This window comes from Simochromis diagramma, unplaced genomic scaffold, assembly GCF_900408965.1.
Source record: "Simochromis diagramma unplaced genomic scaffold, fSimDia1.1 OVJJ01000343.1, whole genome shotgun sequence".
NCBI classification, from domain to species: Eukaryota; Metazoa; Chordata; class Actinopteri; order Cichliformes; family Cichlidae; genus Simochromis; species Simochromis diagramma.
In genome coordinates, this window is record NW_024386831.1 from 13,431,871 (window position 1) to 13,456,873 (window position 25,003).

A 25,003-nucleotide genomic window follows, 5' to 3' on the forward strand; every position below is an offset into this window, starting at 1 on the left:
GTAGTACCACTAGGCAACAGTGAGTGCATCACTGAAATCGTGGAAGTGCGCAGGAGCCGAACAGGGAAATCGAAGGGAAAGAATGATTTAAGCAGCCAAAAGAGCATCTGGTGGATCTCTGCCGCTGAACTATGAGAATCCAGTCGATATTTCTCTAAGAGAGGAGAAAAGGTGCCCGAAAAGAACCAAGCAAACAGCGTCGATGCGCGCAGCAGCAAATGACGACAGTGGGACAGTGATTTTCTTCCTCCAGCTCGTCATTTTTTACAGTCATATACTTGGGCGCAATTTATCTTCTATGTGTAGAGATCGCAAAGGAAGGACTGGAAACCGAATTATCTCCAACACAGCCGCAAGTGCGCAAAGAGCGTTTTCATCTTGGAAACCGTTTCCACAGACTAATTACGCAGAGAAAATTGTCTTTTATAGACCACTTAAGGATTTTGAACTTTCCTATGAAAACTTACTTCGTGAGTACAGTTTTGAACAAGTCGATATAGCCCCCCAACCTTCACTGGCGATGAGTAATCCACGACGCTGCAACTGATAAACCTCTAAAACCTGGACTGCGACTGGCGCGTTTGGATACCTTATCCTGTGCGTCGCTTATTTTATTTTATTTTTTTCATATGGCTTCTATCTTTGGGGTTTGTAAGCTGGTCGTCCATTATTGATATTTCATGGCTGTAGAGTGTAGCAACAGTAGTGTGTGGCGAAAGAGGACGATGCAAGTCTAACTCGGGAGAAGACATCGCACTTTTATCGCCTTATTTCCCAAAAAGGAGACATTGCGCACGGGCACTAACGACTGCAGCAACTAAAAGCCAGACTTTAAAAAAAGAAAAAGAAAAAAAAAACATTGAATCATTTGTTATTTCTTTCGCTGCTGTCATCGTAGTATGTCTGCACTTCGAAAGAAATTTGGGGACGATTATCAGGTAGTGACCACCTCATCTAGCGGGTCTGGATTCAATCAGCCTCCCCCAGAGAAAAAGAAGAAGAGGCAGCGGTTCGTGGACAAGAACGGGCGATGTAACGTCCAGCATGGGAACCTGGGTGGTGAAACCAGCAGATATCTCTCAGACTTATTCACAACACTAGTAGATTTGAAATGGCGCTGGAATCTATTTATTTTCATCCTCACCTACACAGTCGCTTGGCTCTTCATGGCCTCTATGTGGTGGCTCATCGCGTACATCAGAGGAGACCTCAACAAAGCCCACAATGATAAGTACACTCCATGTGTGGCCAATGTCTATAACTTTCCCTCAGCCTTTCTCTTCTTCATAGAGACCGAGGCCACGATAGGATATGGTTACAGATACATTACAGACAAATGCCCCGAGGGGATCATTCTCTTCCTTTTCCAGTCGATCCTCGGATCGATCGTCGATGCATTTTTGATCGGCTGCATGTTTATCAAGATGTCTCAGCCCAAGAAAAGGGCCGAGACTTTGATGTTCAGTGAACATGCGGCGATTTCTATGCGAGATGGAAAACTAACTCTCATGTTCAGGGTCGGGAACCTGCGTAACAGCCATATGGTCTCTGCACAGATCCGCTGCAAATTGCTAAAAGTGAGTGATGATGCTTTTGGGTTTGTCCCCAGTGTTTCTCATAGTTCACCTCATGAATTGTTTAGAAAACTGATACAGAAAGGCCTACACACTGACATTTAAGCCTACTCCTAACTGTTCATAGAGCCGCGAGGCATCTGTTGGACAAATCCTCATTTGTATTTCCAAATTTCATAGACTGCAGTGGATGCACGTTACACCACATTTGTGACATAACTCCAGGAAGATCATTACCTACCCTAAATCAAAACACAAAAGGCATATGGTTTCCAGGAATTATAATACAATTACAAAAAGAACAATAACAGTAAAAATAATTTGGCAACTTTTTCCAAGCGGCCTGCACCTTAGTAATAACATTGTGTGTCCATGAGTTCTTTTTATCTACACAAGAATATTCTTATTTGTCACTTCCCATGCCTTTTACTGCTTTGTTTCATAAACACTTTCCATAATATAAATGTACATCCACTACCATAACAACAGACAATACATGCTGACAATACAGCAGAAACATTGCAAAAAACCCTGCAGCTTCTATCACATTAAATACGTATACGCCACACTGCAACAACACCCATGTTAGTAAATGATGACAGTTGCTTTTTTGCTTTGCTTTGTTTGTTTGTTTTTCCATAGAGGCAAATAAGCCTTTCTCCTGTGTCTAGTTTTCATATTCTGACACGGCAGGTGAGTTTAATGCAGGTGAATCCACTTTGATCAAGTGGATCAAACTGAATCCAGTTTATTTAATTACACATGTAAAGAGTCAGTGACACCTCCAATCTATGCTAAAATGGATATTCTCAGAGCATGTGTCCTTCTTTTGCCTTAATTTAAGAAAATTGTAGTAATTTTCCTGATAGACTGGTTGGATCTGATTGCATATAAAATGTGAAAAGCTTACACAAAGGCTCTTGATAAGCTGTGGATAGCTGTCTTACCCCTTCCTTCTCTCTACTGAAGAGTTCTCTGTCACTTTCTGTATGCTTCTTTAGTCTCGCCAGACCCCCGAAGGCGAGTTTCTTCCGCTGGATCAGCTGGAGTTGGACGTGGGTTTCAGCACCGGAGCAGATCAGCTCTTTCTCGTCTCACCACTCACGATCTGCCATGTGATTGACACCAAAAGCCCCTTCTACGACCTCTCCCAGAGGTCCATGCAAACAGAGCAGTTTGAAATTGTGGTTATATTAGAAGGAATAGTGGAGACCACAGGTGAGTAAGAGCAAACATGCATTTTTGTTGGCTTGCTGTGGTGAAAATGACAGCCTGTAGCCTGTTTTACTTCAAGTCATAGCTGCAGTCTACATCTTCAGTATAGGAGTATGTTGGATTGTCTTTTTAATGGTGCTAAAGTACTTTGATGTGTTTCTGTAGCAGAAATGGATAATATTGAGCTTCTTCATAGGTGTTAATGGTTGACATCCAAACGGACTTGGTATTGACCTCTTGATTGCAATTCATTGATTTTTATTTCTCTGGCAAACACACAGAGCTGCTAATAATGAAAGTGGTTGGCATTTATAAATCACTGATGATTAATTTTGTCTGCAGGCTTTAAATGAATTTTAACACCTTGTGTGCTTTGAGAAGTTAGGCAGAATTTTAAACCACACTTAAGTGCAGAACACTTGAAGCTCTAGCAGGTCACCGTTTTGGTTTTACACCTTTTCTTTTTGTCATCTGCAGTAAATTCAATTCCTCCGTCTTTGTGCCTGAACAGCTCTTACCTCTTGGCCGCTGTTCTCAGAGGGCATGATAATTTGCTTTCTAAGGTCCCTTTAGAATTAGGGGAATTCCATTTCCACAAGATGAGCAATGCCCCGAGTAAAATTCTCCACCGTGGTCATTTTAAATTCGACGATTTATTTGACACAGTTGCTATAGTAAGAGTGGGGCGAGCTCCCTCAGTGTTACAGAGCGAACACAGGAGCAGTTGTAATAGGCTGGTTCAGAGAAAACAGCATATGGAGATGTGACAGGGAAGCTTGCAGGCCAACACTGCAGACAGTAATTAGCATAGACATTCAATTCCTGATAGATAATCATGATAGCAATTTATTGCAGTTGTATCAAAGATTGAGCTCACTGTGACCCTCCAGCTCAGGGCATGCAGTATTTATGATTCGTCATTTCACTGGCATGTTGCATAGATGAAAGTGCGCTGCACATTATTGAGTTGTGTTAATATATTGCAGTTTGTATTATGTTTTAATATATTCCAGTACGCAGCATCTGTACAGACTTAATTCTGTGAAAGACAAATTGAGGATGTCTCATTATAAATTAAATAAATAATCACTAAACATCTGGTGTAAAATGATCTAAATCTTAATCTTTCATCTTGCTGTGACTGTACATCTTTTGTGACTGTCGCACATTTGGCTAGACAACTAAAACTCGCTGTTTTAAGCAAGTGCGGCAAATCTGCAGTGTAGCAATGCGATAAAAATCATCATTGTTATATTTGCAGATATTTATAGCGTTACGCTGTCGCTGAAGCATGTGTCATCGCATCATCCGTGTGTTTTTTGGGGGGGATTGTTGTGCTCACGTTTGTATTCCACAGAAGTGTCTGTATGGAGGAGCACTTGCGGTTACGTGAAGTTGGTGAGAAGGGTGATGTAGAAACAATCTATAGTTAAAAATTGATGTACAGTGAAAGTCTAAATCCTCAGACGCTTTCATTTCTGGCCAGTGTAACTCTGTTTCCATGGCAACCTCTCCTTAAGTATTCAGGATTGCAGCACTGCACCTAAACTTAGATATTTTTTATATTCTTATGGTATAGGAATCATATAATCATTTTGGTAATAAATTGGGTAAACATGTTTTTTAAACATGAATCTAATTTCCAGTTGTTGACACCACCTGGCATCAAGGAGACTCTCCTCTGAAATGTGAAAAGCACACAGAGGCGTTACTCTTCCATAAAGTGCTTTCCAGAACAGGTGATACAGCAGAGAAAGAATAAGATGAAATATTTATGAGGCTTGGTGTTTACTAGTGAAGAAGCTGCCCAACTCCCCACTATTTTCTTTTTTCTCTCTCTCTTGTTATGCGTGGAAAAACACTGTCTGGAACATGAGTTAAAATACTCTCCAGATTAAAGCCTCGCCATCACTGGGCTGTTGGGCTTCCCATTAGATAATAACAGACACAACACTGTACCCTTTTTGACACACTAACCTTTCGTTCCTCTAGATCACACGAAAATATTTTGTCAGTTCTTTTTCCGCACAAAAGAAGAAAAGAAGAGCGTGAAGGAACTCAGAATTGTTCTATTTTGCTGTAACCTCAGAAAACCCCTACATTGTGCAAAAAGGCACAAGCCTACCCTCTTCTCTTTTAAACAAGAGCCTAAGGTGTTTTTAATCACTGCCTCAATGTGATACAGCTTCCAGATGAGACGTGTAGGTTGTCTCGTGGCATCCTATCTTTTTTCTTTTCCGCAGTAATACCAGTTGTGCTCCAGAGGATAAATTGCAGTTAATGTACTGTGCATGCTGCCAGAAGAGCAGACTAGCTTTAGAAAAAAACAGCATAGGCTTGTAGTAACAAGTTTTAGATGAGTTAATGGCGCTAACAGGAATAATGTCAAACAATCAATAGAAGCAACACACACCAATTTACTTCCCAGCAAGAAATTTTAGCAGTGTGATGGGCTACAGAGCAGTACGCGTCAGGCTCTGTGTCTGTGTGTGCTTCATCCACCTATTACTTACTGGATCTCTGTAAAATAATACCCGGCTTAGTTATTTCAGCATTATTCGAGCACTGCAGGCCTGACAGGTGCTTGGATCAAAGAGGAGGAATTTATTGCAGCAGGAGTGGATAACAAGTAATGACTACAAACCAGCTAATATCTGATGTTTGCGACTCTGGTATAACTCCAATGCTTAATAAATACAAATGCATTTTGTCCTTTTAGAGTAATGATAACATTTTGTACATATGTGATTATACATTTGACATTAAATGCACAGTCTGTGATAGACTAAGACTGTAGGGCAGAAATATTTGCTCACTTTCAATAAGGTAGGGTCTGCTGGAAAAAGTGATTATTATATGCTTAAGCATTTTCTGTGCATGCTAGACTCTGTTTAAACTGGATGTGAAGATGCATTTCGAACAGTCAGACTGAAGAGTAATTAGGTGTGAAAAGCATGGCTCAGTCACCATAGACCTGTGTCATGTGTCGTTATGTGTCTCCAAGGTGTCTCGCTGACCAATCGTGCTCTGATTTTTTCTACATCACTTCCGCTAGAAGGTCAAATTTATTGTCTGTCGCCAGTGAAGCAAAAAATTTATTTAGCAAGGTTGAGCAAAAAAACCCCTAAATGGCTCAAGATGTACGGGTTATTCCAGCTATTTAGGGTAGTGAGAAAAAGGACTACCATATCCTGCACTAATACATCCCGTGTATTGTTTTGTTTTGTCTTTTTTGAGGCTGTCTCAGAACACAATAGTATTTGCACAATTCATTTCAATTCAATTTTATTTATATAGCACCAAATCACAACAACAGTTTCCTCAAGGTGTGTTATATTTAAAGATAAAGACCCTGCAATAATACAGAGAAAGCAGAGAACACCCTTCAGAGGACGTAGGGTCTAATGAGTCCCAGATCAATCCTGGCAAGTGGTCTAGTGGCCGTTTACATTCAGAGTTTGTCTCATAGAAACTGTTAATATAGCAAGACTGCAACAAACCCATCCTGCCTACAGTCTCAATTTATTTATCTGATAATACATATAAATATACATAAAGCTTCAGATTGTCGTTTTTTGTCTTTTTTCATAACCAAAGATATTAGTGGTCACGTTATTTTTTCTCTTTATTTACTACTAGAATTAGTTAGCAGTATACTATTTATAATGGAATCAACAAAAAAAGAATTTTCACAAAAAAATTTGAATATGCAAAATTAAAGTCCTTTTCAGTGAGTCTCAGATGAAGGCAGAGTAAGCAGATGAGTGACGAGACTTTGGATGAGGTGCTCTGGACAACCTCAAAGAGGTGGCGACAGGGACGAGGGGTGTCAGGACAGCTCGAAAGGGAGATTGACAGATCGCAAAGAATTAAAAGAACAGGGACAGATTGATTTGGACAATGTGGGCAGATAAATCATTGGAAAAAAGTAGTAAGTTTACAATTTGGATGACAGTGTGTGAAAACAGAAGCGATGATGAAAACAGGGCAGCAAGAATAGCCCATATAACTACAATTGATTTTCCCCACTTGGTGACACACCTGCTGAGAAAAAAAAAAAAAAAAAAATATATATATATATATATATATATTAGGGGTGCAACAATACTCGTATCGGTATTGAACCATTTGATACAGTGCTTTCGGTTCGGTACGCATGTATGTATCGAACAATACAAAATTTTTAATTTATTTTATCAACTTTTCTTCTGACGATGCTGTCTGTGTTGAGAGCTCAGTGGATCTGCCTTCGACTACTCCGCCTAGGCTGCACTGATCTGCACAGATCTGCGCAGATCTGCGCAGATCCACTGAGCGCAGCGCAAGCTGAAGCTAAGCTAGTTGCAACATGGCAGCTGCCTCAACGCTAGCCGAAATTGAACCTCTCCCACCCACATTCAGATCTGGCGTTTGGAACTATTTTGGTTTTCATGTGAAGTATGACCCTGATGGTAAGCGTGTCATGGACATTAGAAAGTAAAACAGTATGTTGGACGTGCCACGCCAGTGCGTTAGCGCAGTTAGCTTGTTAACGTGTTGACGCCGTCCAGCCCCACGCACAGGGCGATCCGCGGTTACTCGTTAACGGAGATTTGCGGCGTTATGGCGTTAATGTCATTTTAACGAGATTAACGCTGACAGCACTAGTGGGAACACAATGCATATGACTGCACATTTACACTGACATCATCCTAGTGCAAAGACAAGTGGAAGCAGACAAAAACAACAAGCACGCATGCTACAAACTTTACCCGAGTCATTTAGACAGCCGTTAGCACATGATTCTCCTTATGGGGACCTGATATGTTTAATATATGCTGCTGAGAATATACCCCAGAAGAAGCGAATAGTATAGCTTTTATCTTATCTGTAATAAACTCTTTTTTCCAAAGATGAGTGATTTCTCGATCAGATAGATTTTTTTATTTTAAATTATTTTGTTGTTTCAGCAACATTACATTTAAAAAATGTACTTTTGAGTTAAAATATATATTTATAATTGTAATAAATTTGAATAGATTAGAAAATAGATTTTCTAAAATTGTAATTCACATTGGCGGTAATGACGCCCAGTATGGCCACTGAAATTAATATAGAGATGTTGTATAACTTTGCCAAAACAATGTCAGACTCATGTCAGATAGAGGGTTTTTTCTGGTCCCCTCCCCAGTCTAACTTGTTATGACGTGTACAGCTGCATGCTGTACACGCCCAGGAGGAGGAGTGGCAGCAATCTTTCGTGTTAGCTTACAAAGACCTAAAAGGAGTTATAATTCATTTGAGTGTTTTACTCATATATATCCAATCAAAAACAAACAAACACATAAAAAATGTTTTCTTTGTCATTTATCATCTACCTATGCCTGGCTCAGGCATTTTGTATGACCTATCTAACTGAATTTGAAATCATTCTCAATAACACCCCACCATAGAACACTTTGCTCTCAGATTGCAGGCTTGTGGTTTTCAGACATTCTCAAAGTAGAATAGGAGGTAAGGCCTTCAGCTACAAAGTTCCTCTCATTTTCTGTGAAGAACTGGCTCAGTATGAATTTGGGAAATGGACAGCCTCTCTACTTTTAAGATTTGACTTAAAACTTTCCCTTTTATAGTTAGGGCTGGATCAGGTCACCCTAAATCATGGCTTAATTACACTGCAATAGGCTCTGTCGGGGACTTCCCATGATGCCCTGAACCTTCCTTCTTCTGTCACCATTTTTCACTCATGTGTTTCTACACCACCTTTGGACTTTTGCGTTTAATGTTGTCTTCTCTCTCCCGGCATTAATGTTTGACTCTGTATCTCTGTGCTCTCATTTTTGTTTCTTGAAGTAGATGGCTGCCCATCCCTGAGCCTGGTTCTATTAGAGGGTTTTTTTTTTATGTTAAAATGGAGTTCTTCCTTCCCACAGTTGCCAAGTGCTTGATCATACAGGCTCATCCCTTAGAGTTTAGCTCTAGTTGGGCAGGGACTTACCTTATGATATTAAACACCTTGACATGACTGTTATTGTGAAGCAGCAATATATGCATAAAACTCAATTAAAAGGAATTGCATGAGGAGGAAATGAAATGACAGAAAATATTCTACTTATGAACTTACCTCAAATATGAAATTAGTTAAAAATAAATAAACAAAGATACTCTGATTGTTTTCTATAAATGCATTTTGGAGACTTTCGTTAAAACATCTGCAAATTGTTAACTTGCAAGGCATGCTCCTAGTCTGCAGTACGGGCTGTATAGTTTGATGAACGTGCAACCACTCATTGGGATTAATTGAATGTGAGGAAAGATCGTGGTTTTGCTTTCATACAGAATAATTTTAAAGTGGCTTGAACAACAAGATATGCAGGATGCAAACTCTAGTGTCAAAGCCCTTCACTTTGAATCCTTCCACTCAACCATCCACTTAAATTACCTTCAAGATGAGGTGCAGAACTGAACCAGCCCTTTCTTGAAAAATCTGTTTATGTGTTTTAAATGAGTGTCACATATAATCACAGGTCAGAAAGAACATATTTTTCAAGAAAATAATTCACGTTAGTTTTACATAAATGTAGTTTCTACAGGCTGGGACTGGGATGGCTGTAGCTCAGGAGGTAGAGCAGGTCAACTACAACTCAGAAGGTTGGTGTTCAATCCCAGACTGCTCCAGTCTGCATGCTGAAGTATCCTTGGGCAAGATACTGAACTGAAGTTGCTCTCCAGTGCTTTCATTGAAGTGTGTGTGAATGCTAGATAGGAAAGTAGAGCAAGTGGAAACGTGCTATAAAAGAACCAGCTCATTTACTACAGTGGGGCAAAAAAGTATTTAGTCAGCCACCGATTGTGCAAGTTCCCCCACTTAAAATGATGACAGAGGTCAGTAATTTGCACCAGAGGTACACTTCAACTGTGAGAGACAGAATGTGAAAAAAAAATCCATGAATTCACATGGTAGGATTTGTAAAGAATTTATTCGTAAATTAGGGTGGAAAATAAGTATTTAGTCACCTCAAACAAGGAAAATCTCTGGCTCTCACAGACCTGTAACGTCTTCTGTAAGAAGCTTTTCTGTCCCCCACTCGTTACCTGTATGAATGGCACCTGTTTGAACTCATCATCTGTATAAAAGACACCTGTCCACAGCCTCAAACAGTCAGACTCCAAACTCCGCCATGGCCAAGACCAAAGAGCTTTCGAAGGACACCAGGAAAAGTATTGTAGACCTGCACCAGACTGGGAAGAGTGAATCTACAATAGGCAAGCAGCTTGGTGTGAAAAAATCAACTGTGGGAGCAATCATCAGAAAATGGAAGACATACAAGACCACTGATAATCTCCCTCGATCTGGGGCTCCACGCAAGATCTCATCCCGTGGGGTCAAAATGATCATGAGAACGGTGAGCAAAGATCCCAGAACCACACGGGGGGACCTGGTGAATGACCTGCAGAGAGCTGGAACCAAAGTAACAAAGGTCACCATCAGTAACACACTACAACGGCAGGGAATCAAATCCCGCAGTGCCAGACGTGTTCCGCTGCTGAAGCCAGTGCATGTCCAGGCCCGTCTGAAGTTTGCCAGAGAGCACATGGATGATACAGCAGAGGATTGGGAGAATGTCATGTGGTCAGATGAAACCAAAGTAGAACTTTTTGGTATAAACTCAACTCGTCGTGTTTGGAGGAAGAAGAATATTGAGTTGCATCCCAAGAACACCATACCTACTGTGAAGCATGGGGGTGGAAACATCATGCTATGGGGCTGTTTTTCTGCCAAGGGGACAGGACGACTGATCCGTGTTAAGGACAGAATGAATGGGGCCATGTATCGTGAGATTTTGAGCCAAAACCTCCTTCCATCAGTGAGAACTTTGAAGATGAAACGAGGCTGGGTCTTCCAACATGACAATGATCCAAAACACACCGCCCGGGCAACAAAGGAGTGGCTCCGTAAGAAGCATTTGAAAGTCCTGGAGTGGCCTAGCCAGTCTCCAGACCTCAGCCCCATAGAAAATCTGTGGCGGGAGTTGAGAGTCCGTGTTGCTCGGCGACAGCCCCAAAACATCACTGCTCTCGAGAAGATCTGCATGGAGGAATGGGCCAAAATACCAGCTACTGTGTGTGCAAACCTGGTAAAGACCTATAGTAAACGTTTGACCTCTGTTATTGCCAACAAAGGTTATGTTACAAAGTATTGAGTTGTATTTTTGTTATTGACCAAATACTTATTTTCCACCCTGATTTACGAATAAATTCTTTACAAATCCTACCATGTGAATTCATGGATTTTTTTTTCACATTCTGTCTCTCACAGTTGAAGTGTACCTCTGGTGCAAATTACTGACCTCTGTCATCATTTTAGGTGGGGGAACTTGCACAATCGGTGGCTGACTAAATACTTTTTTGCCCCACTGTATTTGTGCTAAACAAGTATAGGCATCAGAGTATAATACAGGCACCAGACAGAATATGAATGTACAGAGCTGCTTTTAAAAAAATCTGATAGCTAACCCTGTTATTTTTCTTTTTGACGTGATTTCCAGTATGACTCCCGTTATCTTTTACCATATAATACCTTGAATCACCCATATTGATTGAAATCATACTCTTCATGGGCAACAGTTTATCTCATACCAGGCAGCCAGCATACACAATAGCAGGGCCCCAAACCCAGCCCACCTAAATACAATGCAGTCACACTTTTTTCCTGGTATGACATGCCGCACGTCTGCTGTTGTGCAGCACAGCAAATGACAAGTATTGTTCTAAATATATATAAAAAAGTTGATCTTGAATGTCAGAAAAATAGAAACAAATTGTGATATAATGACATATTAATAGCGCTGCAGGTCATTTTCACTGTTCTGCTGCAGCGCGGATGGTGACCTGAGTTTGACTTGCCAGATGAATCACAACTACTACATGCAGTCTTAAAATACATCAGAAGTTTAGATAAGTGTCCCATTAACACCAGTAATGCTGCTCAGCACTACGAAGGCTTAAATACCGAGCCAGAGGCAATCTGTTCTTTAGTGGAGGTGAATCTTGAGAGCTCAAAATAAACTGTAGCTGCCAGTAACAGACGTTTAGGTTGCTGTAGCCATGAAACTCATTAGTGTGTTGCAAATAAATGTATTTCATGATTTCCACAGTGCTCCTGTGCGAATGCTGTGTTTTTTTCTTTCCCATGGAGCTAATGTGCATCTATGTAATTTAAGACCATGCACTTTTCAGATTAGAGACGTAATAAATAACGATAAACAAGCTAATGATTTATTTCGTGGGGCCTCATTTTCATTACAGAAGTGAAAGTCAGCACATTAGTCTGTCCCTGAAATTTTGTATTATGTTTTCAGTCTAACATGGCGGCAAAACAGTGTTGAAATCTTCGCAAACCTCTGAAAAGTGTTTCTAAATTCACTCATCGGCTATGAAAAGCAGTGATTCATGAGCATAAAGTGTATCATCAGCATAAACTCTTTATCTTTTCAGAGAGATGTGACTTTCATGCAAATGTGTGGAGTGTGATCATTATACTTGTTGCGAAATTCATAGAGTGCTGCATATAAGTCATATTTAGAAATGTTTTTAAGCACAGTTGCCAAGGTTCTTCAGGATTTATACTTCATGATGAACTCAGCGCTCTTAGACGTCATTTAGTTGGTTGGATTACTTTTTTTCTTCTTCTCAGTTTTCACTCAGATTTTGCTTCATTCTTCTGGTGACGCATCACTTTTGTACCGCGGGCACAAACGCATTCAGCTTACTGCACTAACTAATGATCTCAGTGTTTCGAAATGATTTTCCTCTGTGTCGTACATGAAACACTGAATCACGCTTCATCTCTTGATTTGGTTCTGAGGCCGATAATGAAGGAAATTATGGGTAAAACATCAAAAGCACTCTCTTTTCATCGATTAAGTTGTGCATTGATTTGGATTGTTTGCAAAGGTTTCTTTCGGCCCCCTCTTTTTCATACTGCTACAAAGATTTGTCATGAATTACTGTTATGGAATAAAAAATAGAATAACCCAGCTATCTGCTCATTTTTTGTTAAATGAGTGTAGGTGGCAGGGGTGGTTGCTTATAGACTGGAGCAGCTACTAATGTTTATTCATGTGCTTTTGTATGCATAAATACTGTATAAATACTGACTGGAGAGATCAGCCCTGAATGATGAATCTTCTACCTTCAGTTTGTTGGAACAGCAGTGTGTCTGTTATAAATGAAGTTTGTGTTTGGGCATGCGTTAAAGTTTTAAAACACGATGCAGAAAATATTAGCATTTGGATTCGTCTACATAAACAGATGCTCGAGATTTCTCATCAGATTGTGGAATCAGTAATAAAAAAGGAATTAAAAAGGCTTGGCACTCATTTTATGTAAATAAACAACAATGAATACTGATTTGTGTGGAGGAAAAACTATTAAGTTATATAATACGAATGTCATATCATCAATTAAGTTGTTGTGCAACAAATACACATACTTGGAAAATGAAATTAAGAGTAATAATCACTTTGATGTAGACTCTGTCTAGTGGTAAAGCCAGCCAGCATAATTAATTGGGAACATTCATTGCCACTGATTAACAGAGCAGCCAATGTCATGGCTTGATCTGTGCTTTATCATCATCAGCAGCAGTAATTGAAATGAACACTGAGACCTTTCTTTTACGCCAGAGGCCTCACAGTTTCATTCATATGAGCAAGAGGCCATTGCCCCGGAGGTCTGGGGTCACCTGACGTCAGTTACAGACGCAAACCCCGTTTATGAGCCAGCTGTGAAAGATCAGAGGAGCTGACCATAATTCATTTTGAGTCATTGAAGCGAGAGCATGTCCTCTCATCTCAGTGTCATGCTCCCTGTCTCGGGCCTGCGGGTCAAAGGGTTAAAGTGGGTTCGGTGGAGAAGTTGAGAGTCGCAGCTCAGGTGAGAGCAAGGCTTTCCAATTAAATCTAACGTGCTCGGGGTGAGAGCTCCTGAGAGAGGTGTCTGTCCCCGCAGAGATCCACCTGTGCAGCTGAGGAGATAAACCACGTGTTGGATGCCTTTCAGCTTTATGTTTAAATATTTTCAATGAGACTTTCCTATATAAACTTTACCTACAGTATAGCTTCACTTTGCATTAATATTTAATGAATTCAATTGTGTTTTCATTTATGTACTGTATTTCAAAAGCCACTTTACTGTAAACTGCTTTATTGTACCTGAGTAAAGAATCAGGTTTTGCATGTATTTCTCACTTGAAATGAATAACTTCAAAGATCTGTAGCTGTGACACATCCAGAAAGAAAAAAGAAATGACACAGAATCACAAAGTTCTATATAAATTTAATGCAATGCGTCACACTAGTCCCACAATAAGAACTAACTTTATGAAGCAAACCGTTTCATTTTATGAGAATGTCAGAGAGGTGTTGGTTCAGCTAAAGTCTGAGTCTAGATTATGCTGTAGTTGCACTGGATTGGGTAATTGGGTTTTATTTGCAATATATTTCACTCCATTACAACAACAAGAAAAACTGAAGCTTCATATTCATCATAGAAAGAAGTCAGAGCATCTCGTAGCCTAAGCTTTATAGGCATCGGACAGATTTATTTCAAAGCTGATTTGCTTATGTTATATGTAAAATGTGTTCAACGTATTTTGTCCAACACCTGTAGCAACTGCTGCTCTGCACAAATGCGTTTCCTTCATGTCGTATCGCGACATTAGCATTGCAAATTTTAGGTAAACAAGGATATTCTAGGAAGACGTGTAAGATTAACATCTTATGGCTATTGCACATACAATAATTGCTCTGGGGCTGAACCCCTCATAATGGACATTGCAACGAACTAGCTATGACATACCGGATTCATTATCCCTTTCAGATGCTGCCATCCCAAGGGGTGAGCACGGTAATTGTGTCTTTAGGGATTTGTCAAGTCTCTGTTGGATGGCAATAAATCACTGGTAGAAGAGGTGTGGTGGCAGACCTGGAATGAACCTGCACGATGAAATAGCAGTACCTCAATTTTTGCCTCTACTCCGAGTGCGAGAAATAACTGACTTGGTTTGAGTAGATGTTGTCTCTCAGAAGATGCGTGTGCCACTTTGTTGTGAGGACACTTCTTTTTTTTCTTTTTTTTTTATTAATAACACAAACTGGAGACCTCAACATTGACATGACTCCAGCCATAATAGAGGACAGACACTCAGGGCAAGTGTTACGTTGTTATGCTTGTTTAAGAGGTTATCACCCCAAAGAAGGTTGTGATGCACTCGCAGCATTGATTTGCGAAGCTGTGACCGTCCCTGAAGTGCAGGTGAATCAATCCCGAGGCCTAAACACAGAGCCCCATGAACATGTTGTTCTGAAGGCTTGTCTTCTTGCAAGGCCCTCCTCTGGGATGTCTCTTTCTATTTTTGCCGCTCAGACATGGTTTAGTTTACTGGAATAATGCGCTCTCAAGCTCAAGTGACAAACTTGAAAAAAACAATAGAGATTCTTTACTCCTTTTAATACCATCCAAGCGAGATCTCTTAAGGCTTGAAAATCCCTCTTTTGTCTGCCCCCCTCTTAGCTGTAACTCCTTTTCATGACTTAAGAAGATTTAATAGTGGCGATCAATATGAGATTATAGCTTCTTTCACTCATTCAGTCTGTTTTAAGGAAAGAAATTGGCTTTCTGATCGTTTCTGAACTCAATATACTTTATAATGAGAAGCAAATCTTTCATATTCTCAGCTGGTGTTGACACCTACTCCGTGTGATTTCTCCTGTATGAACAATAAAGGTTTTTTGGCCTAAAGGAAATCCATTGATTGGCATTTTGCTCAACTGCGTCCCTTTATGACGGTATCAGCTTTGCCTTCATTTGGTAATATGCGCTCTTCTGGCTGTGTTAATGGCCCTCAGCCATATGTTCCTGTAGCCTGCCCGACACCCCACCTTGCGTGGAGATGCTTGGCAGCCCCGCTCCTATTCCTTTTCCTTCCTTCCCTTTCCAACAGCCTCCACACTCAAGCAATTGCCACAGCATCCAGTCTCTCCCCTCCCCCATAGCAGTGCACTTCCCCTGCCTTTTCCCTCCATCAGCTTCCTTCTTGTTCTCATTGCTGAGCCCCGCGCTGTGGGGCTGGAATAGAATCTGAGAGCTGCAAGCAACTTGAAGCCATCTTCACAAAGGGATTACGCACTAAAACAGTATTTAATGAAGGGAGGGGACTTATTTGCATCCTTGAAAAGTCCAACTGTGAAAAACAGGTCACTGAATGCTTCTGGATTTCTCTACAGTTTACCAGTTGATTGTGGTCACCATAGAAACAGCTGATCAGGACTTGTGGCCGCAATAGCACTATCACTATCACTATCAAATAAGAAATTTTATTGTGTTGCAGGAAAAATTTAATACTAGAGTCAAATTTTACAAAAAAAATAGCTGTGACAAACTAAAAACATGTTATTCAGACCTGTGAGCTGCACTTCTCTTTCTTCAGCAAGCAGATATGGCATCCATCGTCATCATCCTCTGATATTCTTCAGTTTTTCATGACCTAATACAGACAGGGGAATGCTCCTCCCTGATTTAATTGAAGAACAGAGCAGTTATTATGAATTAATTGTTATACCTCGTAATCGCGTGTTGCAGACAAAGACGTGATGCGGATAGCCTCGGCTGCAGCAAATGTTTGACAGGAGCGGCGCACAGATAAAAGGCTGAATCTTGAATAATGTTGTGTGACCGTGTGTGTGCAATGTCCAGATTCTCATGCTTGTTTTTGCTAGCGTTTTTCTCATACATAACACTTGAGCTGTTTCCACAGCCGTGATAGACTGTCAGGGGACTTTGCTGACAGCACTGCGCTGGTGTTTGTGTGTGTGTGTGTAGAACCATTTGAGTGACTGAGCGAAAGGGAGAGCCAGACAGAGAGTGAGCGAGGGATAAGGAGGTTATTTGTGATTTTGTCACTAAATATGAGGTTGCGAAGAACTCTTTGACACCCACCTTCCCTTTTTTTTTCTTCTTCTGACTAGCACTCAGATGAGAAGTCATTTGAATAAACCTTCATTTTCACATAGCCGTCAATTTTGAGTGTCGTTTGCCGGGTGGCTGTGGGTTGTTTAATCATACAATAGCTCTGATTTATTTATTTGAAAATCTAGATCGAGACTCTGCCTAGATAATTTGACAGAGCTGAAATTAATAGGCCTCTGCTCTCACGTCTGCCCCTTGACTCTACTCTGTCCTCAGTGTGTCAAGTGCAGATTTGCAGCGGTGAATTTTACGGAGCCGAGTACCAAACGGATATGATCCTGCAGCTTTTCCAGCCTGGATAAGCTTCTTTTAGACCGTCGTGTCTGTGAATACCACTTGTTTTTTTTTTTTTCAGCTACTATCAAGAAACACTGGCAGGCTGCCTCTGAGTTTACAGTGCTTTTCTGTTCCAGTCACCAAAGAACCCATTTTATCTTTGCTGTCACTCTGCTTTACTTTGTTAGCCCAGAGAAGAAGCTAGCTCTGTCTTATCACAAAAGTGCATTTATTTAGAGTCTCAAGCTGAGGTGGCTTTCTGGGCACCTAAATCTCAAAGCTTATTCTTGACGCAATTTCCTGTTCTTCTTTTTTTCATTCCATTGTGGAGTCAGTCGGTGAAATATTTTAAATATGGTGCAGATAGGGCACAGGCAGTCTCTACATCTCACTGCTCTCTAATAATTTCCTCAGGGTTTAGCAAAATACCTGTGAGTTGATTTTCAAACATGGTTGTTGCTGAGATGACAAAAGAAGATCTGCATGCTCGTTCTGTTTTCCATGTTCTCTCCTCTCTGAAATCTACTTTTAATGAGCTGCATTTTTATATCTGTGCAACATTCCTGAGTTCAGCAGAGGATTATTCAAATGTTATTCATGCTGTTACATGAATATTACATATCATGTGAGTCCTGTTCTGAGGGGGGGGGGGGGCTTCTGACGGGGTTTCATACTTTGGCAGCGTTAAGATCAATTTAGGCCCCAAAATACCATATATCACACAGACTGTGCAATGTAGGCATACTTTTATGACTAGAGAGATCCTTAAAATGTTTTTTAAAAAGTTCACAGGTAATAATGCTGGTTTAAATGTTGCAATGATTTGGGAATGTATAATCTTTCTTAAAAAGCTGTGCAATAAAAGTCAGCGCTAAGTAATATCTGTGACTTTTACTTTAACTTTCAGATTTTTTTTCCCCAAAAACCAATATACTGGGATGTCGAGGTAAAACGGGAAATGATTCTTATCTGAAAGACTGTCAATCAAAACTGAAGAGAGACGCAGTTTTTACCCCTGTTTCAGCGATACATAATAAAGTAAGAATTAAAGCATGTAATAGATGGACTCATTATGTTACCAACAATGACATCAGTTCACAGCTGTGGAGATGGAAAATCTAAATCATCTTTAGCTTAGTTTACTATGTTCAGCAGTCAGACGTTAACTTTGTCTGCGTTTTGATGCTCGGTGTTCAATGTGGGACTTTTGCTTCTACTGTTGTATTTGTCTTTAGTCGAACGGCTACTTTTACTGAAGGACTTTGCACTTCTTGTACCACTCACTTAGGTTAATTGAGGGACTGAAAGCAGATAATAATTTGATCCGAGTCTACCCTCTTCCCCCATATGTTACCTGCCAGCATAAGTGCCTTTGAGGTGGTTCAGTAATTTGCAACAGCATTATCGACACACACACACCAAAAAAATCAGACAAAAGGAGAGATACATTTTTTAAGATGTTGTAAGTTGATAACAGAGAGGTCTTCCTCTGTGAAACTTGTGTATTGTTGATAAAACAGCCAAAAGACCCTGATTTGTCTTCCAGAGAATCTGTAAGAGGGGTGTTCAGAATCTCTTATTGTGGAGCACTTTATAGAGAAGAGCCACTCCACAGAGGATTTGAAATATACTGGTATTGCCTTATACAGAGTCACAGAGGGGAACAGATAACGATTTACTGAAATTAGAAGTGTAATGGATCCACACAGTTACAAATTTCTCTCCTAATGGGCTGAATGAGGAATTGCCTCTTTACTGATTCCAGTGATGTTTTTTTCCCCACTTTTCTTCTGGCTTCTCTTTTCTTTAACAGAGTTGGTGAAACCTGACGGTTTTCTGTTTACATGAACTGAAGAATGAATGAAACTGACCACAGGTTGATTTATTATTATGATTATTAGTGTAATTAATAAATCTGTCAGTCATTGTGTCTCCTCAAAAGACAGTTAAAAAAATTCTACATATTCAAATTATTTTTTTTAATCATAAAAATTCATAAAAAGAAAGAAAAATCTAAATACTGGAAAAGCTGGAAAGCGCTGTTTTAGTGATTTTTGGATTAATAAATTTCAAACATTATGTTGATTTTCTGTTTTTTCTGTCATGACTCATAGAGGTAGGTTAAATTATTGTTACAGCACATCGTTTTTATGCCTCGATGCTAACGACATTTCACAAAACAACTTTTGGGCTGTAAATGTGAAACTGAAATAATTACACATAAATGTTTGATCGGATGAAATAGTGAAGTGAATAAGTGAAATTTATCAACTTCATTGTGGCGCGATGATCTTTTCTCACCATTATTAAATGCTATAACTCAGAAACAGAAGGGGAGATTGTGACAATTTATTTTTACATTTTCGCAGATGCTGAAATGGTGGCTATAATATTTGATATCCACCTATAAATTTCTCTCACAATGTACATATTTTAATAAGAAAAGATAATATTTTAATCAGGACAGCCATGGATGTTAACTGCAACTTTTTGAAGTGATGGGGTGAATAAAAAGAATTTGAATTTCCCAGAAGTGGTTAAAAATCCATGTAGCGTAGTTCCAGTGGTACCAACTCAGTATAACTGGGAAGCCTATACTGTATCAAGCATACAGTATAAAAACCGTGACTACAAAATTATTTTAGCTTTCACTTTTTTGACATAGAGGTGTTGGTAACATCAATAAACCTAAGTTTCAGTGACAACACTGTACACCACATATCAGAGGTGTTTTTTCTCCCCCTCTCTGCTGTGACGTCCTGCTGTTGTTCCCAGCAGCACAGAGCACAACAGACATGTTTATTTTTGTGTGTTTGCTTGTTGTGTTCTTTTTTTTTTTTTTTTTTAACCACTGCTTCGCGTGCATTTATGACCCATTCGTGTGATACAGAACGTGCGTGCCGCAAAGATCATCCGAGGGAAACAGTGCAATATTCCGCCCGAGTGATGGATGAAAGGGGATGAGAAAATTGCTCTGCGCTTTATTAAAAATGACATTTGTATTATGAGTTTTGGGCTTCGCTGATGAGATGTCACCAGAATATATGTTTTCCCCACTTCACCAAAAGGCAGACACTTTTGAGCTGTGTGGTTTTGTGTTGTAAAAGGTCACATTTCAGTGACAATAAAACTATTTTGGTCTGGCTCGGGAGCCATATTGAGGATCTGTGCCCGTCCTCAATGGAAAATCCATTCTGAGCAGTTGGGTTGTGCATTTTTTTTTTTTCAGCTGTTGAGAGACTTTTGTGTTGTGTCACTGTTACTTTTGACCAAACTAAGCAGAGAAAAAGCTTTATGGCTGTCACATGCACACATTTCTACAGTTTTGTTTCCATAGAAACGCTGGGTTCTGGGCAGGCGTGTGTTTAAGAGTTACATAAGGCTTTACCAGTAATACATTGTACAATCCGATATGGGCATTCTCATTTGAGTAGATTTCTATTTTTAGCAATGATACATAGTAACTGTAAAAAAAATATCTAAATGAGGTTTTATGGTTTCTTGCTGCTGCTATTTTAGGCTGTGTAACTGCACTCTGTTACTCGATCTACGGGTGCCTCTCTAACTGATACGAAACTTCGATATACACAGCATAATGTTTAAATTTCCATACAAATTTGCAGTGTCTTGGCCTTACTGAAAGTCGAGGTGCACAGTTCATCATCACTGCTGTGTCTGTTATGGTGTGGCCATATGAATGTGGGCGTTGCAGAACAGCAGGTCTTTAGCAACACAACTGTACATATCTGATGCAACAGTGTCTACAATTGTGCAATGGCTCAAGTATCTGTTCTTGAATAATGTATGGAATTGAAATCTATATTAATGATCTTGATTAAGCCTGGTGCTATTGTTAGTTCTTGAAGGATGATACAGCGGATTAGATCATTGACATCAGAGAGGTTTCTGCCGTAGTGGGCTGAGTGGGTTGAGAGGAAGGGGAACAGGTTGAGCAGGGATTCGGCCCCAGGCCTGCAGGGTTCATGGGTTTCCAGAGACAGAGGTCTTACAGTAACTCCTACACCATCTGCAGGGCCGATAGTGTTATTAATAGATGTAAGATGAAGCTATTTGGATTTTGTTTTTACTGTAGCAACCCCTTTCACTCCTTTGATTTAAAAAATAATAACTAAAGAGTGTTGTAGTCTTTTAGATATAGTATCAATGTCCAATTAGCACTGAGCGACATGTTTGATTAAGAAGGTGCAGCTCATTTGTGGTGGTGATTAAGTAGCTGTCAAAAGCTATAGTCTGAAAGCATTTTCCACCAGCATTTTCTCACAATCGGTGTTTGCACGCCTGTTGATGGCGACTGTGTTTTGGCTGGCGGAAATTTAACAGGTTCACTATGCAATAAGATTTCCATTCAGGCTTAACTCTATCGCTCTGGCCCTACAGTTCTCATTAGCTTTGCCCACTTTATTCACTGCAGCACATTTGTATATGCCCAAAAGGCTCGGGGACTTTGAAGCAATAGTGCAGAAGTAATACACTGAATACCCTAAACGCACTTGATGTTCACATCTGTGATTGTGTACAGAGCTGTTATCAGTGAATTATTTTATGACCTTGGGAATCAGGCGGAATCGCAGATGCTGCTAGTTTCGATGATGACATCCTCGCAATCAGCAGCAGTGTCTCACTGTGAATAAGCGCTTCTCTTAGTTTGGACCCAAATGTCGCTGCTAGAACAATATTAGTTTGGTAATTAAAATGTGTGATAATTATGAACCACAGTTGCTGATTTCCTGATGGATTTCAACAAGTTTTAACATGAATGTCCCAGCCATTCAGCTGTGTGATATAACCAATTTAGTATTTTGTTCAAGATGTAAACCTAATTATAGTTTTTCTGCACTCACTTTCAGCTAGAAATTAAAATTGTTTATTCAGCGGAATGTTAACTATGCTGGGATAGAAAAGGCTTTCCTGTAAGCAGGGGAGTGTGACATAATGCACACACGGCTTTGATAGCTACTGCTGAATAATGACGATGAGTAATCACTTACAAGCATCCAGTAACTTTGGATGAAAACAAATGTTTAATGCTGTTTAATTCAAACCTTGGGATTTTTCTAATTGCATTAATTTGTTTCTGAGGATGCGAGGGGAGTTTTAAAGCAGGATTTTAATTCCCCAGTGAGGGAACATTTATTCCAAATGTATAATAGTCTGCTATCATGTGCCAAATTTGCAAGGCATGGTTACAAGTACACACACAAGCCAGACACATGCTAATAAGGCTATTGTGGTTTAATTTGTAATCTCCAAAGGACAGAATTGAGCACTTTTACCCAAATTGTCACGCTGGTTTTGGCTTAACAATGTCATGAAAAAGGATAATGAACATTTTTTGTCTGTATGTGTGTGTGTGTGTATGTGTGTTTTGCATAACATCTGATTCCCCTTTAATGTCTTAAAAAGAAATATTACTTCTATCTGTTGTAGTTGCTAAGGCGTGGACAGAGCTGTTAAGTAGAATAAGAGTGGATTTGAGGTCTTTTTTTTCTGTATTTTTGTACTGGACTGCCATAAGTGAAGACTATGCTAAACCAAAGAGTAAATGTAATATTAATATGCACTGTACTCTTTGAATACATGACAGGTGCAGTGGAAGTTCCTTACTAATCATCATTTTTAATTAAAATTGGACTTTTGTAATTATTATTTTTTCATTCTTATAAAACACGTGCGGCCAATTACTCAACTATACTTTTAATTAATGTTCATGTTAGCCTGGAAATTGCTCATAAACATCACATTTAGGAAGGGAAAATCAATTAAGCTTTTTATTTAGGCAGCTGGCTCTGTAATACAGTAAATGCTTAATCATTGAGGCAGTTTTGTTTGCAATATTGTTTGCTTTGTCATCTAAAAATAGCTCTGGTGAATAACATATTGGCTCTTATGGAAGAGTGCCAAGCACATAATTAAATCAGGGCTCTGCTGTATAATAGTGGAGTCTTGAAATATTTCATATTTAAATTTTTGGGGTTAACTGTACTGTTATAAGTCAGTGACACATAATTTGTGAAACTTAAAGGGTCTTCTGTCTTTTCGTCACAGGAATGACCTGCCAAGCGAGGACATCGTACACCGAGGACGAGGTTCTGTGGGGACATCGCTTTTTCCCGGTCATATCTTTGGAAGAAGGTTTCTTTAAAGTGGACTACTCTCAGTTTCATGCCACATTCGAGGTGCCCACCCCTCCTTACAGCGTGAAGGAACAGGAGGAGGCCCTGCTCCTCTCCTCGCCCCTCATGGCTCCATCCCTTTGCAACAGCGGGGAGAAGAACAGCTCTCTGGACTGCTTGGAGACCCTGGAGGACAATGACAGCACCACCAAGCTGCCTACCAAGCTCCAGAAGATCACAGGGCGGGACGGCCTGCCTAAGAAGCTACTAAGAATGAGCTCCACCACCTCAGAGATGACTTACAGCTTTGGCGACCTGCCCATGAAGTTGCAGCGAATCAGCTCTGTTCCTGGCGTTTCTGACGACAAGCAGGGTGGGAAGGCCTCCAAGATCAGCACAGAGCCCATCAGTAAGTCAGTGGCGGACCTACCTCCAAAGTTGCAGCGACTGGCTGGAGGAGGGGCGGGCAGGATGGACGGACACCTGCCGCCTAAACTTAGAAAGATGAATTCAGATCGCTTTACATAAAGCAGGCAACATATTTTAAATTATGCCATCCACTTTTATTTCCCTAACTGAAGTCCTTGTACTATTCCTAATTTATTAATGGACAATATTCTTATATTAAACGAAATGTAGAATATGTGCACAAAAACCTTATATAAAGTGTGGGGATGGAATTGAGCACATTTGTCTCTGGATGTAAGTGTACATGCTCTGATGAAAGACCTCTGATTTTTTTTGGGTTGTTTTTTAAAGGATGATGTACAATTAGCACAATCTGGCATGTAAGAAACAGCGCATGTAGAACAGAATCTAAATAATTTCTGGCATGACATTTATTGATATATTATTTTACAAAAAGAATTTCATTAATGAATTTGCAGACGGTGGAACAATTGCACAAAGCCATATGATTTACAACATGGAAAACCTACATTACATGGTTCTAATTTGTGGTGACGACAGGCACATACATTTGTTTTGAGTTGATTGCTTTTGTTGTTTAATGTAAAATCGTGGCAATGTTATGTTAACTGCATGCTTCTCTTATTGACTTAGCTATACAAAGGTAATAGACAAAGATGTTTAGCCTTAACTATATTACCTTGTTTCCATTTTCATGTTTGTTCACAGCCGTATTTTTGGCATTTCATATATAGACTATTTTACCATGTGCGATTTTATGAATTTATTAGATGATCAAATACAAAATATGTTGCTAAATGATGCATTTTACATTTACGTAAGAGTGCATTATCAGCCTCATATGACCTATCGGAACTGGGCACAATGAGTTTCACTTATTAAAGTAACACTTAAGTTGAAAGATTGAATATTTGTTCCTGATAAGCACAAAACAATCATTATATTATACCCTGTGATATTAAAACCTATTTATGGGCATTCTGTTTTAAATTGACTGCTTAGGGCAGTAGTCTAGTACTGTGCAATCACTTTTTTCATTATATAACAGAATGCAATCTATAGTAGGCCTGTGTGGTCATACAAGACACTCCTTTAGAATTTCAACTTAGGTGTTACTATTTAGATTTACTGGGCCTATAAGAAAATCATAACCTTTGTTTTAGGGGCCCATAATATTCCTCCTCTGTGATGAAAGCAATAATATTATAATGACTATAATCTTTATATAGCCACAGGGTCTACCACAGCCCCATATTCATTCTGTTGACTGAATCCATGCCATGAAATCTGGTTTTCTCTAAATGCATCAAAGACATTGTATGATACCCAATCTCTTCAGGAATAAAGATCTAAAGTAACTGTTGA

At 39.7% G+C, this 25,003-nt stretch overlaps 1 protein-coding gene across 1 annotated transcript; it reads left to right on the forward strand.

The window, feature by feature from the left end:
* kcnj3a (potassium inwardly rectifying channel subfamily J member 3a) lies at positions 1 to 25,003 on the forward strand. The gene is made up of 3 exons (XM_040028017.1): positions 1 to 1,577; positions 2,576 to 2,792; positions 23,142 to 25,003. Exons 1-3 carry the CDS (start codon positions 900 to 902, stop codon positions 23,735 to 23,737), a joined length of 1,491 nt encoding a protein of 496 aa, XP_039883951.1. The 5' UTR covers positions 1 to 899; the 3' UTR covers positions 23,738 to 25,003.

What these genes read in the sequence shown, in the direction of transcription:
- kcnj3a (XM_040028017.1), top strand. Translation starts at nt 900, where the DNA reads ATGTCTGCACTTCGAAAGAAATTTGGGGACGATTATCAGGTAGTGACC. An exon ending in TCCGCTGCAAATTGCTAAAA is followed by an intron (nt 1,578 to 2,575) that starts GTGAGTGATGAT and finishes ATGCTTCTTTAG; the next exon opens with TCTCGCCAGACCCCCGAAGG. An exon ending in AGGAATAGTGGAGACCACAG is followed by an intron (nt 2,793 to 23,141) that starts GTGAGTAAGAGC and finishes TTTTCGTCACAG; the next exon opens with GAATGACCTGCCAAGCGAGG.